At 45.2% G+C, this 15841-nt stretch overlaps 3 protein-coding genes across 4 annotated transcripts in view; 2 read left to right on the forward strand and 1 right to left on the reverse strand.

Moving 5' to 3' along the window:
- Nucleotides 1-15841, reverse strand: part of LOC117870001 (zinc finger protein OZF-like) — an 876360-nt gene that overhangs the window by 182403 nt on the left and 678116 nt on the right. The window lies entirely within an intron of this gene.
- Nucleotides 1-15841, forward strand: part of LOC117870043 (zinc finger protein OZF-like) — a 191604-nt gene that overhangs the window by 15498 nt on the left and 160265 nt on the right. The gene's annotated exons all lie outside the window — the stretch shown is intronic.
- Nucleotides 9380-15752, forward strand: LOC117870015 (zinc finger protein OZF-like). Its single transcript, XM_034757180.1, has 3 exons — nucleotides 9380-9940; nucleotides 11739-11852; nucleotides 12261-15752. The coding sequence occupies exons 1-3, from the start codon at nucleotides 9799-9801 to the stop codon at nucleotides 13658-13660; spliced, it is 1656 nt and encodes a 551-aa protein (XP_034613071.1). The 5' UTR covers nucleotides 9380-9798; the 3' UTR covers nucleotides 13661-15752.

The raw sequence follows: 15841 nt of genomic DNA on the forward strand, positions 1-15841 counted from the left end.
TTCCCCCACCATACCCCAAACCTCTTCACCCCTCCAACCATCAGTTGCCAGTCTTCTCTCACTGCTACCCCTTCCTGACTGGCAGAAACCTCTAAGTCAGTAGTGGGTCAGGGCTCAACCCTCTGCCTGAGGCCTTGGGGCACTTTCTTCCTCTCTGAGGGTACCATGCCACAGGGGCCCCACAAATCTACATTGCTTAGGCTTTGGCTTCAGCCCCTGGTGGTGGGGCTCAGGGTCCTGGACTTCAGCCCCATGCGCTGGGGACTTCAGCTTTCTGCCCTGGGCCTCAGCAAGTCTAATGCTGGCCTTGCTTGGGGGTCCCCTGAAACCTACTAGTGGCCCCCCAGACCCCTGATTGAGAACCACTGCCTTACACCACGAATCACAGCAATGTTCAGGTTACTGCCAGTCATAGAATATCAGGGTTGGAAGGGACCTCAGAAGGTCATCTAGTCCAACCCCCTGCAACTAGTCAGATATTAACCCAGGCAGCAACTCACAAGCATTCAATAAAGTCTAAACATATTCTTACAATTCTAATACCTGTTTTAACAATACTAACACAGGTGAGTCAGACAGATTCCAGCTATGTGTTTGTCCATATTGTGGCAAAGTTCTGTACTCGACTCTGTGGGTCCTGCGTTTCCTGGCGGATTTTGCTAGCCTCAGAGACTCACTGTGACTCTCCATGTAGCCCTTCTCGCTCTAGAGGCAAGGGTCACAGTCTACTGAGCCATTTTCATCATAAGCTAGCAAGGGAGGTGAGGAGAAACAGCCCTCCCTCACGCAGTCTCTGTTGTCTCCCAGTCTCAGTAATTAATCAGGGGGGGAGGGGAGAGGGGAGCCTGGGCCCACCCTCTACTCCAGGCTCCAGCCCAGGGACCCTAAAATTAGCAGTTATGGAAGCTGACTTTTTGGAAATAGGATGTGTACAATTCCCTGGGCCACTTCTCCACAGCACCCGCCCCCCCCTCAATATCTTCTTCACAATTACCTCAGGGCCTCCTTCCTTGCACCTGATACAGATTTGTATTGCTTCAGTCCTCCAACAGCATAGCTCCTGACACCCACACCTCACTGACTAAATGGTCGGCTTTTAACTAGTTCAAGCCAGCCCTTGATTGGTTTCAGGTGTCCCGATCAATCCAGCTGTCTCCACTGCCTTCTAGAAGGATCTTAATTGACTCCAGGTGTCTTGATTAACCTGGAGCAATTGTCATTTGGTTACCATGGTACCAGGGATTTGTTTAGCCTGGGGCTAACATACCTGTTCCTCACTACTTTACTGTAGCCATCTGCCCTTGCCCCATCACAATATTCAATTAAGACATGGGGGCTTTTGCAAGAGCTAACACCTTATCTGCCAGTGTCACAGGCAGGATGGGCAGGGATGGTGTGTCTAGCCTCTCTTTGCCAGAAGCTGGGAATGGGTGACAGGAGATGGATCACTTGATGATTCCCTGTTCTGTTCTTTCCCTCTGAAGCACCTGGCATTGGCCACTGAGCTAGATGGACCATTGATCTGACGCAGTGGGCCCTTCTTATGTTCACAGTCTCTGAGGCATATCTACTCATTTGGACTCACTGGGGAGCCACAGAAAAAAGCTAGGTATGCTAAGGCAAGAAGGCCCAGTCTCAGCGCCCTTGAGTTCACGCTTGTCAAAAGCTAAAACTAGGCCCAGCCCTTGAAAGGGGGCACTCCCAGGAGAGACTGTATAAAGGCTGGAGCATCAAACAACTTTGTAAACCTGAGAGACCTGCCTTGGGGACAATGACAGGGAGAATCACCCAAAGTGACTCCTTTCATTCTGCTCTTCTCTCGCCTTTGGTTCATAGAATCATAGAACTGGAAGGGACCCTGAGAGGTCATCTAGTCCAGTTCCCTTCACTCAAGGCAGGACTAAGTATTATCTAGACCATCCCTGAGAGGTGTTTCTCCAGCCTGCTCTTAAAAATTCCCAAGGACGGAGACTCCACAACCTCTCTAGGCAATTTATTCCAGTGCTTAACCACTCTGACAGGAAGTTTTTTCCCTAATCTCCATCCTAAACTGCCCTTGCTGCAATTTAAAGCCATTGCTTCTTATCCTATCCTCAGAGGTTAAAAAGAACAATTTTTCTCCCGCATCTTTGTAACAACCTTTTATGTGCTTGAAAACTATTACCATATCCCCTCTCAGTCTTCTCTTCTCCAGACTAAACAAATCCAATTTTTTCAATCTTCCCTCATAGGTCATGTTTTCTAGACCTTTAATCATTTTTGTTACTGTTCTCTGGACTTTCTCCAATTTGTCCACATCTTTCCTGAAATGTGGCATCCACAACTGGACACAGTACTCCAGTTGTGGCCTAATCAGTGCGAAGTAGAGCAGAAGAATTACTTCTCGTGTCTTGCTTACAGTACTCCTGCTAATATATTCCAGAATTATGTTTGCTTTTTTTCTAACAGCGTTACACTGTTGACTCATATTTAACTTGTGATCCACTGTGACCCCCAGATCCCTTTCCACAATACTCCATCCTGGACAGTCATTTCCCATTTTGTATGTGTGCAACTGATTGTTCCTTCCTAAGCGGTGTACTTTGCATTTGTCCTTATTGAATTTTATCCTATTTACTTCAGACCTTTTCTCCAGTTTGTCCAGATCATTTTGAATTTTAATCCTATTCTCCAAAGCACTTGCAACCCCTCCCAGCTTGGTATCATCCGCAAACTTTATAAGTGTAACAGAGAGACTGTTACTGGGAGGGTGTCACCATGTCTCAGAGGGTTACACCCTGGTGGGAGGGGGCTAGGCCTGTTCTGGAATAAGGTCACTCTGTGCTTTACAGTGTGGCAGAACCTAGAATGTCCATTAGCATGGAAAAATCCTGGGGGGAATCAGCATGTGGAATGGATGAAAACCCCATCTGAATTCTCTCACATTCTCCCTTCTCGTCCTGTCAGACTACAGAATAACATCCACGTTTGCTCCAGATCATCCCATCCTCCCAGGGGGAAGGAAATGGCTGCAATGGAGGTGGCTCAGGTAAGAGATTATCACGGAGCTGGTGTTGGGCTCTGCTTGGAGGGAGAGGAGCAATAAAGGCATAAGAAGGTGGTAGCTGCTACACGTGGTGGGAAGCAGGAAATAACAGGATGTGACAAACCCTCTGAGACTTGTGTAATCTAGGATGTCATGGGTTGTCACCCCCAGGGTGCAGTCTCGGGGGCTTCTGGGAACCGCTATGCCCTCTAACCCTCAAGCTGGGTTGGCCCTTCTCACACTGCTTTGCTGGAGATTCAGTCAGGCTCTCCAGGCCCTGTTATCACCCAACATGACAGCAGGTGGTGCCATACACCCAACTAAGCTACCTGAGTGCTTTACCTAAGCTACTCAAGGACAGATAGAAGACAACAGCCGATTTCCCAGCTCCCCAACCTTGTACACTTGCTGTAGTATAAATTCAGAATTATACCATCTTATAGTGCACAGGGCTGTCTGCAATGTAATCTCATTAATATAATTTTCCTTCCCCTCGATATGGGAAAGATACGCACAATAAGCTTGTGCTAACCAATCTCAAATTTTCCCCAGATACTTCACTCAAAATACTTAACACTGGTTAAGATAAAGCATAAAACAAGTTTATTAACTGCAGAAAGATAGATGTTAAATGATTATTTTTAGAAGAATAAAGAGGCAGGTTAACTCAGAGGCGGATCTGAGTACGGGCTTCTTTATTGTGATACATGTTCCCCTCGACCCAATTGTCGAGTGAGCACTGCATTAGTTACATCACACTCCTTTTATCTCGGTTAGTATGTACACGCCTACATCCATTACAACACCCCCAAAACCCTTATTAAGTAATAGAAACACTCATACTGTTAGTATACCCACCCCTATCTATTATTCACAGGATTACACATGTCATACAGACATTTTTACCTTGAAAATACAGTTCTTTGCATTAATGTGTTGCTACAAATTTCCTTAATAGGCAGTTCTCAGGGGACGGAGGAAGGGGCAATGAGCAGTTCTCAGGGGAGGGAGGAAGGGGCCATAAGCCAGGGCTTGTTTATGTAGCTGGGAAAGGAAGGGAAGGGGAGATAACATTTATTTTACTTTCTTTCACACAAAGGACATTCATTCCGACAACTAGATTTCTCATGCAGCTGCATCCTTATCAATTCTTACAAGCAACAGGGAAAGGAAAACTATGGCAACTTATTTATTAAGCAAAGAATTGCTGCCTGCTTATGCCTTTGTCCCCTACTGCCATGTCAGCACATTAGCAGCTTCACAGCTCTTTTACTTAACCCTAACATATCCCAACAATTATAAGTGATAGCAAACAGATCAAAGCAGATTACTTAGCAAATAACCAAAAACTCAAACTAAGCCTAACATACTAGATGGATAGAATTTGAATTAGCAATTTCTCACCCTGACTGATGGTACAAGCAGGCCCACAAGTTTCCATACACAAGCTAGAAATGCCTTTACCCTGAGACCAGCACTTCCCCCAGTTCAGTCTTACTTCCTCAGGTGTTTCCATAAGTTCTCTTGTATGGGGAATGAGGCCAAGAGATGATGTCACACCCTACCTTATGTACCTTTTCCATATGGCGGGACCCCTTTTTTCCAAGGTCATTTCCCAGTCCAGTTTGTGGAAAAATACAGGTACCAAAATGGAGTTCATTGTCATGTGGTCTGGTCACATGCCGTAGCATGCCCTGCTGAGTGCTAAACGCTTCCATGGTCCATTAGCCATATTCTTTGTTGATGAGTCATCAGCACTGTCTGGCTTCTTCATTGTTGTACCTGAAAGGCTAGTTGTGGGTGTTACCCAGAGTAAGCACATTTGAAATGCAGATACATAGTCAACAACCATAACTTCAGTACAAACATGATCCATGCACACAAATAGGATAATCATATTCAGCACATGATGCATCTTGCACAAAATGCATCATAATTATGTTCCAATCATATTACTATGCTGAATATGGGGTGTAGTGTCTGATAGGGCCTAATTTCAAGGCACAGGAGTTGGGAATGGAACTTCCCCTCTTTGTGGAACAGGAAATAACGCTCCAGCCAGGGCTGGGAAAACTTCACAGACTCCCAGTACTGGAGCCTGAAACTATTGACACTTATAATATATGGAGATATGCCTATCTCATAGAGCTGGAAGATCATCATGTTTAGCCCTCTGCCTTCACTAGCAAGACCAAGTTTTTACCCCAGATCCCTAAGTGGCCCCCTTAAGGATTGAACTCACAACCCTGGGTTTAGCAGGTCAATGCTCAAACCACTGAGCTATCCCTCCCACCTTCATTACTTACCACCATCCCCAATCTTTCTGGCAACTGCAAACTTTATCAGTGCTGATTTTATATTCTCTTCTAGGTCATTGATAAGAATGCTAAATAGCACAGGGCCAAGAACCAATCTTTGTGGGAACCCGCTAGAAATAAATCCACTTGACCATGGTTCCCCATTTACAGTCACAGTTTTTAATCTATTTAATGTATGCTGTGTTTATTTTGTATTATTCTAGTTTTTTAGTCAAAATATTGTGCTGAACCAAGTCATATGCATTACAGAAGTCTCGGTATATTACATCAATACTATTAGCTGTGACCAAACTTTTGTTCTCATTCAATAAGGATATCCAGTTAGTTTTCTAGGATCTATTTTCTCTAAACCTTTCTTAATGGGCACTAATTATATTACCCTCCTTTAATTCTTTATTAATGAAATCCAGTATCGACTGCTCCATTATTTTGCTCAGTATTGATATCAGACTGACACTCTTGTAATTAACTGGGTCATCTCTTTTACACTTTTCAGTATTGGTACAGCATTAGCTGTACTCCAGTCTTCTGGAATTTCCCCAGTGTTCCAAGTCCTAATTAAAATCAACATTAATAGCCCACCATGCTCCTCCACCAGGTCTTTAAAAACTCTTGGACCTGGTTATCTGGACCTGTTTTTTTAAACATGTTTAACTTTAATAACTGCTGTTTAACGTCCTCGTGAGTTCTTGTTGGAATGGAAAGAGTGTCATCGTCAACATTTTATGATATGAGTACATCATCTGTTTTTCTCCAAATCCAGGAGAGAAATATTTATTGAACACTTTTACCTCTTCTGCATTATTTTTGATAATTCTGCCATTTCCGTCTAGAAATTTATCACTACCATTGTTAGGATTAATATACTTTTCAAAACTTCCTTCTTATTTTCATTGATTGGTCATTGATTTCTGATATCTTCCCTTACCAATTTTCTACAATTCTGACCTTCTAACTTATATTCTTTACTATTGACTTCCCCTTCCTTCCATATATTTTATTTGGAAAGTGTTAGGATTTCTACCAGGGAGCCACCAGCAGGGTCCAGAGATAGCCCCATCTCCTATATCAAGCCGTGACTAGTAGGTATATGATAAATGTGAAGACCCTGCCTCCATGTGTGAGTTGGGAGACACAAAGGTTCTCTCTTTCTACCCCCTGATGCCTCCTGGCTGCTCTAGGGAAGGTGGGGTGGGACTCTGTTAACATATGCCTCCCGGAACTTCCATTTACCTGGTGCTACTGTTCTGTGAATAGTGGGGTTGTGACTGGGGCAGCAGATACTGAGTGTTGGACTCTTGCTCTTTCAGGGGCCAGTGACTTTCGAGGAGGTGGCTGTGTATTTCACCAGGGAAGAGGGGGCTCTGCTGGACCGCTCTCAGAGAGCCCTCTACAAGGATGTCATGCAGGAGAACTATGAGACGGTGGTCTTGCTGGGTAAGGAGTCCTGTCCCCTCAGTTATTAGAAGCGATGGGGTCTCTAAAGAACCTGAGTAGTAATAACTTTATACCTTTATTCATCATACAAGTTTTGAGACATTTCCTTGCCCCCCTTTTTTTGCCTTATCTCCCACCCACTAGAATAATTTTTGGACATGTGCTTTTTTGGTGCTGTCAGTCATTTTAAAATTACATTTAATGGATCCTTATTGGAGACATTAATAATTAGAGTTTTCATGCCTTTTCCTCATTTTAAGAGGAAAATATGCCACCTGTAAATTCTAAATTGAGTAAATAGTTATAGGACTCATGCATGACTTGTGTGACAGTCAGATGAGCTCATCTTTTGATAGGAGAGTGCATAAAGTTGCCATTCAGAACCCCATGGGTGAAGGGAGAACAGAGCTGTGGGAAGGTGGAAAAAGGAGGGAGTAGATAATTCTGGGGTGCCAGGACATGGGGAAGGTATGTGAAGGATTAGAGCTAAGAAGCAGCAGGAAGGGATGAGGTAGTAAGAGAAGAGGAGGGAACACAAGAAGCTCCCAAGGTGCTGGGAAGTGGTGACAATTGAGGGTAATGGGAAGAAGGGGAGGAGAGTGTTTAGGAAGGGCACCCAGGAAGTGGGCTGGGTGGGTCAGTGGGAGGGAGAGAGGTTTGGGGATCTAGAGCTGTGATGGATCCCAGACCTTTAACCTCGAATCCCTACCCAAGCCTTGTTTCTTTAGAGCTTACAGTCCAGTTTTATTTCTGTTCAGTTTCACTTCATTATACATTTCCCCCCAAATATTATTATTTTAACTCTTGACCTCCCTTTCCCACTCATTACCCCCTTCCCCATATAACCTCCCCATCTCTATGCACAGCGACCCCGGTCACCGACCCTGAGTCCTTGCTGCATTCCTTCCTCCCATAATAGGGCCAATACCCAAGCACAAATGGGCACTTTGTTGATGATGTCACAGGTGGTAGCAAAAAAACTTCAGGACCAGACTCCAAAGAGAAACTGCTGAGCTCCAGTTCATTTGCAAATTTGACACTATCAGATCAGGATTAAACAAAGACTGTGAATGGCTATCCAACTACAGAAGCAGTTTCTCCTCCCTTGGTGTTCACACCTCAACTGCTAGCAGAGCACCTCACCCTCCCTGATTGAACTAACCTCGTTATCTCCATACTGATTTATACCTGCCTCTGGAGATTTCCATTACTTGCATCTGAAGAAGTGAGGTTCTTACCCACGAAAGCTTATGCTCCCAATACTTCTGTTAGTCTTAAAGGTGCCACAGGACCCTCTGTTGCTTTTTACAAGGTCGTAGGGTAGCCTGTACAATTTTTACACCTACGTATTGGGGTACAACTGCCCTTGTACATGGCAACTTAAAGTTAATTGTGAACATGAAATTTGGTGAAACACACAGAAACTTAATTTAATACAGACAGTTATAATTGAAATCATAGGCAAGGATCAATACACATAACAATTAGACTAAGATAAGTATAGTAAAGAGAGTCTTGCACTGTGCATACTTACAAGTTATGTATACCATTGGAAACAAAGATCGAGGGGCAAGGGAGACCCTCAGAAGGGAGGCCCTTCTTCAGTTTATACTGTCTCGGAGACATGACAAAATGAAAAAATGATAATTAGGAGAGGTATTTTATCCATTTCCTTATGGTAATAGGATGGCTATATACCATATCTGCTCCTTTACTCTGATTACAATAATGTCAATAGCTGCCCCAACCCATATGTGGCCTTTGGGAAGTCCATAATTAAGCATCAAGCATTAATACTCATGATTTACATCACTTATTTATTAATAATTCCAATATATGAATGCGGTCCAACTACTGAGATACTGCATAGCAACCTAATTGCTAAAGCCCGCCCCAAACTTCCTTCTTTCAGAATCCTGTGGCATATTCCACCTGCTTGTGGTTACTCGTTAGTCTCTTAAAATGAGGGTGCAAAATATCTGACCTGGGATTCTCTCCTTAGCCTATTTGGGTAAATCCCAGACTTCAGCATAACTACTCCCACAAAGCCTCAACCTAATATAACAGGCCCTTAACTGTAGCAAGCTTAGGCTATGTCTACACTACCACAGTAACTCAACCTACGCTGCGCAACTCCAGCTACGTGAATAACTCCTGATGACCCCAACCTGATTTTATGATCTATGACCTAGTCACATGTCCTGTGGGCAATTTTATACTAGCTAGAGGTAAAATGTCATTATCAGAGTATTGCTTATTAGCTTGGAATATGCATGGAGGAGCAAGGAGGTGAATATAGATAAATGGGTTATTAAGGGCAGGGACTACACTACAGCCGGGATCAAAGCTCTGAGATCGATCCACCGGTGGTCGATGCAGCGTGTCTATTAAAGACCCGCCAAATTGACTGCAGATCGCTCTCCAGTCGACCCCTGTACTCTACCCCTGACGAGAAGAGTAAGGTAAGTAGACCTGCAGTAACTCGACCTAAGGTACATCGACTCCAGCTATGTGAATAATTCCCCAAAACGTGCTTTTGTGATGTCACAGTTCTGGGGTAGCTAAACCTTTGACCTGCCTCCATGGTGTGCTCAAGCAATGCCCTCTCAGGTATCAGGCCTCTAACCAGCCCCTCTGTATGGGTAGCGACCCACATGCCTCTTCTTTTTGATTAGGGTTTGAGGATTGCAGCTTGTTCTCCACTGTGTTCACTGGACTACCATCCAGTTCCTGTGCTTTGCTTTCTCTCCAAGGGCTGTGAGCACTGTGTGTGTGATAGAGGTGGGAATTTGGTGATACTTTTGGTGATATGATGCCAATACACACCTCAGTTTCCCTCTGTGATTGGTGTTACTATGATTATAACGAGCAGGAGTCATGTATCTGTCATGGGGTGATATGAATGGGTTATTAAGGACTGGTTTCAACCAACCTACATCAATGGAATACCCAACAGAGACAAGGGAATAATTGTCACCTGTCCATGGGAGGATCTCCGTTTGGCTGAGTGAAGTATAGATGGACTCGTTATGTTTTTGGGAGCAGGAAGAACTGGGCTCGCAGACGCTGGGAGCTCTACCAGAGCGAAGACAAATGGACAGTCACAGTGAAAGGAAACCAAAACGTTTACTACAGCAGCGTGGCTCAAGGACATTGGCCAGTATGGACTATATTGTCTTTTTTGCTTCCCTTTGCTCATCTAAGGACTTTCCAATGCTGCGTTTCAGTTGACTAATAAACCCTGCTATGTTTTAAAAGTCAAGTGTCACAGCAAAAACTTGCTCCGTGCATTGACTGAGGAGCAGTCTCTGAACAGGAGTGTCGTTCAGCTGGACCTGCTGACCGAGCTGACAGGTTGAAATAGGAGTGTTGAAGCCAGAGGCTCAGTCTCAGGTATTGAAGCTACATGGCCTATCCTTGTGGAAGAGTGGGACCCCTCGGGGGTCTAGTGCACTCAAGGGGCACCTTCCAAGGACTGTTTAAAAGCCAGGGCATTGCACAGATCCTATGGATCCATGACAGTGCACCTTATGGAGAAAACATAAAACAAGAAAAGGATCAAAATGTGTATTTACCATCGCCCCTTCATCAGTCCTTGTGGGAATCCCTGATCAGTTCCAAAATGTATTAAAACCTTCCTTAAAGGCTTACCTGTTGGTTATCAGGTCATGTCAGTTTTGTTAGAGGGCTTTCCACTTCCCTGGTTCTTGTCACGCTGACAGGAAGCAGCAAAAGACCAGAAGTCTGAAGCGCAGATAATGTTTATTGGGGTTAGTTTCCAAGCAGGCATATTCCGAAGCCCTTCACACCAGTCGGGCTTCTCTCTATACGTGATAGTCTGTTCCCCAGTGTTCCTTTCCCAGCTCTGATAACGCATTTTCCCTGTTTCCCCCATCCCAGTTCTGATGCCACAGAGCCTTGCCTGTGTCCCCATTCCCTGTTCCTGTTTTCCCCCCTTAAGAAACATGATTCCAGTTTCCTTTCCCCCTCCTGTTTGACCCTATATTCTGTCATATTCTCAGCTATACCTTAACCAATCATTTTACTGAAATTTAACTATCCAATTCGAACATATTGTAACATAATTCTCTAACCAATTATATCCCACTACGTAATTTATTTACATCTAGCAACATTAATTTTACAGCAGAAAGAAACAATTAGAGAACCAGACAGATTAACAATAGAAAAGTGGTGGCCATAAAGATAAAACAATACGTAAATGAGGGGTTCACAACCACAACCATTGATAAGTGATTTCTTGCCAGACAGGATGCTATCAAACTAAGTTTTCTTTAACCATCTTAAGATCTGTTTCTTTATCTGGTGGTGATGGGCACTATCCAGGCAGGATCGTCTTCCCAACAGCCCAATAGCACCTTATTTCAGTGTGACGGGTTTGGGAGGTGAGGATGTGACCCTACGCTTCCCAGCTTACAGCTGCCCCTGCTGCTTAACCAAAGGCCTTAACCTAAGAACAAGACCTCAGACTGTCCTAGTGAGAAAAGCCCCATACACAGGCAGACTGTGATTTTGATTCTTTGTTTTTATACCTCTGTAACTAGCTAAGTGATAAAAATACACCTAAGTTCTTAAAGTATAGACTTTATAGGCAGGCCTGAATATCCCTATTCTAACAGTGGATTCTACTCCTCCCCCCAATCCGTGTCTCTGTCTTGTCTATTTAGATTGTAAATTCTTCAGAGCATGGGTCATCTACTGTTCTGTGTTTGTACTGTGCCTAGCACAATGGGGACCCACTGTTAGTTGGACTTTAGGCACTAAGGTAATGAATATGATTCATAATAATAATACCTCTCCTGCCACTTTGAGCCAGGGAAGATGGCCTTGGTATTTTACTGCTTAAAAATGAGCTGGAATTAAAACCATGGAATATTCTTTGTGACAAGTATCCCACGAATTCAACTGACCTCCCTTGTTTTCTTTGCCTGGAGTAGGGTTTCCAGTTTCCAAACCTGATGTGATCTTGCAGCTGGAACGAGGGGAAGAGCCGTGGGTCCCAGACCTCCAGGGGTCTGAGAAAGAAGTGCTCCTGAGAGCTGCCTGCACAGGTGAGGAATTGGTTAAACCAACTGAACAATTGTTTAGGAATGCAGGAAACATTTGCGATGCCCTACAAAGACCCTGTGAGCTCTCCAAGTTCAGGATAGTTCCCTGCAGAATGGAATCATTATGGCAGATGTCACACATGGCTTCCCAGCTATTCTGACTGACAACTGGCAGCAGGTCCATCCCCGATTTTGCTTTCCCGTGAGTGTTCTGGTGAGATGCAGACCAAAACTGATCCCTTCCTCTCTCCTCTGGGGAAGGGTTTGCGAAAAATCAGCTCCTGATAGGTTTGATCTATCCCACACATATTTTGGTTTGTTCATCCCTTTTTCCATTCCTCTTTCTGAGATTTCCTTTCTTTCTGGCGCAGGGAGTGACCTATGTCTGGATTCTCTGTGTCTCCCATTCAGGTGATGGGATGGTGAGTGAGAATGAGGAGGAGAAACCCCAGCAGGAAGATGCTGAGCAAGTAGAACCACATGGAACGTTATCAGGAAGATCCAAAGGGAATGTTTCCGAGAGTTGTGCACTCCGAGAAAAAGCAAAAGCCTGTGAGACTCAGCAGATGCCAGAGGAAAACTTCAGTAGCCACTCAGACCTTATAACATGCGATAGAATCAACTTGGAAGGGAGACCCTACACATGCCATGAGTGTGGGAAAAGCTTCAGTTGGAACTCTGCCCTTATCACACATTGGAGAACCCACACTGGAGAGAAGCCCTACACATCCTCTGAATGTGGGAAAAGCTTTAGTCAGCGTTCAAATCTTATCACACATGAGAGAATCCACACAGGCGAGATGCCCTACACATGCTCTGAGTGCGGGAAAAGCTTTAATCGGAGCTCACACCTTATCACACATGAAAGTATCCACACAGGAGAGAAGCCCTACATGTGCTCTGAGTGCGGGAAAAGCTTCATTGATAGTTCAAGCCTCATCTCACATGAGCGAATCCACACAGGAGAGACACCCTACACATGCTCTGAGTGTGGGAAAAGCTTTAATCACAGCTCTACCCTGAGCAAACATAGAAGAATCCACACAGGTGAGAAACCTTATGGATGCTCTGAGTGCGGGAAAAGCTTTAGTCAGCGTTCAGACCTTATCACACATCAGAGAACCCACACAGGAGAGAAGCCCTACACATGCGCTAAGTGCGGGAAAAGCTTTAATCGGAGTTCACACCTTATCACACATGAGAGAATCCACACAGGAGAGAAGCCATACATGTGCTCTGAGTGTGGGAAAAGCTTTGGTCATCACTCAACCCTTATCACACATCAGAGAATCCACACAGGAGAGATGCCCTACACATGCTCTGAATGCGGGAAAAGCTTCATTGATACTTCAAGCCTCCTCTCACATCAGCGAATCCACACAGGGGAGACGCCCTACACATGCTCTGAGTGTGGGAAAAGCTTCAGCGGGCGCTCACACCTTATCAGACATCAGAGAATCCACACAGGAGAGTTGCCCTACACATGCTCTGAGTGCGGGAAAAGCTTCAATCGGCGCTCTAACCTTATCACGCATCAGAGAATCCACACAGGAGAGAGACCCTACACATGCCCTGAGTGCGGGAAAAGTTTAAATAGGAGCTCAAACCTTATTACGCATCAGAGAATCCACACAGGAGAGAGACCCTACACATGCTCTGAGTGCGGGAAAAGCTTCAATCGGAGCTCAAACCTTATCACGCATCAGAGAATCCACACAGGAGAGAGACCCTACACATGCTCTGAGTGCGGGAAAAGCTTCAATCGGAGCTCAAACCTTATCACGCATCAGAGAATCCACACCGGAGAGTAGCCCTACATGTGCTCTGAGTGCGGGAAAAGCTTCCGCAAGAGCTCAAACCTTATCAAACGTTGTAAAATCCACACAGGAGAGAAGCCTTAAATGTGCTCTGAATATGGGAAAAGCTTTAGTCAGCACTCACAACTTATCTCATATTGTAGAATCCACACAAGAGAGACACCCTTCACATGCTCTGAGTGCGGGAAGAGCTTTAGTTATCGCTTGCAGGAAAAGCTTCAGTTGGAGCTCATGCCTTATCAGACATCAGAGAATCCACAAAGGGGAGATGCCAAATACATCAGGCCTGCACATCTCGTAAAGCGGCGAGGGCCGTATTACTCCAGAGAAAACAGCTGAGGGCCGAAATCCCCTAGCCCCGCCAACCCCCCCCAGTGCTGCCCAGCCCCGCGGAAATAAACCCTCCTTTCCCAGTGCCACCCCGCCGAAACAGCTGTGGGCTGAAAAGGAAGGTGGGGGGGGGGGGGGAGGTGATACTTTATTAAGAATTTTTCAATTAAAGCAAACAATTTTTTAAAATTATTTTAATGAAAATACTGAAAATGGATGCCCCCCTCCAGCCACCGACTCACCTCCTCATGCCTCCAAGTATAAAGCTCCCCCCACCACTGCCCGCCCACTTGGCTCATCATCCCCCCATGCCCCAGGCTCGCCTACTCACCCCCCGCCGTCTGCTCGCCTCCTCAGCCCCCTCTCCCCCACCGCCAGCTCACCTGCCCCCCCGCCACTGGCCTCTTCACCACCTGGTCAGCCAGCCAGGCAGCCGTTGGCTTGCTCCACTCCGCTGCTTGCCCACTCACCCCCTGCAGGCCACCCAGGGAGCCCGTGCAGGCCACATGCTGCCCAGAGCCCATATATTGTGCAGGCCTGCTATACATGCGCTGAATGCGGGAAAAGCTTCAGGTGGAGCTCACGCCTTATCAGACATCAGAGAATCCACACAGGAGAGATGCTCTGAGTGTGGGAAAAGCTTTAATCGGAGCTCAAACCTTATCACACATAGGACAATCCACACAGGAGAGAAACCCTACACATGCTTTGATGCAGGAAAAGCTTCAGTAATAGCTCAAGCCTTATTAGACATCAGAAAATTCACATGAGAGAGAACTGTAATAAATCCCTTGACTAGGGCTGGCCAAAAAAATTAAAAAAAAAATCACATTTGCTAATTCCCACATAGTGATTTTTGCACCATCTTCACCGTCGCCTCTCAGCTCCACCAGATGAGTTGCCTGCTTCTGCCTTTGCAGCTCACCCTTCTTTGGGGTCAGTCCTGTGATCTTTTCTATCAACTCCTTTCCTTTTGAGTTGTAGGAGTGTGTCCCTCAGCCAGGAAAGTTCATCGGCTCCAGGGGGGAGAGAGGTTTGATCCCAACAAGCTACACTGATTGAAAAAACCACCTGTGCCTTACATCCACTAGGACTGTACATGGCGTTGGCTGCTCAAGTTAGTGATCTTGGTGTAAAAAGACAATTATAGTTGTAGTACAGATGCAGCCCAGGAGCAGTGGCTGGCATTAACTTTCCCCTTGACCTGACCTAAACTCCATCACTTTTCCTAGTCTAAACAAACCCTGAGCATCACAGTTATACTGTTCCCCCATTTCAAAGCAATTGTTAGTCATCAAGTTCCCTCTTGGGGAACAAATTGTTTCATTCCCGGCTGCTCTGATGTTACTTCAAGTTGCTTTGGAGAGCAGATATTTTTACTACCATTTTCCTCACTTAAAATATATTGAACTATAATAAAGAGCAGGGATAGGAAAAATTGTCATTTTACCCTCTGTAACAACAGAAGATAGGGTAAGTCAGAGGGATTCCCTTATTCTCCATCACCATCCCAATCCCCCTGTTGTTCAATTGGTTAGGTCAATATTTTTTCTAAAGGGCTGGGAAGAGGATTCCCTAGTAAATGACTTGTAACTATGCAAAATACCCATGCATTGGGCTCCCAAAGCGGTTGTGGGCCATGCCCTGCCCTGCAGGAGGTCGCTCCTGAAGATATCTCCTTCCTGACCAGGTGCATGTTGCCTTTTATTTGGGAAATGCAATCCCTATCTAGGTAGAGATGGGAAAAATGGAAATGACATTTCTGTTCAGAAACAACAAGGAGTCTGGTGGCACCTTAAAGACTAACAGATTTATTTGGGCATGAGCTTTCGTGAGTAAAAACCT

This window comes from Trachemys scripta, chromosome 25 (genome assembly GCF_013100865.1).
Source record: "Trachemys scripta elegans isolate TJP31775 chromosome 25, CAS_Tse_1.0, whole genome shotgun sequence".
Taxonomy (NCBI): Eukaryota; Metazoa; Chordata; order Testudines; family Emydidae; genus Trachemys; species Trachemys scripta.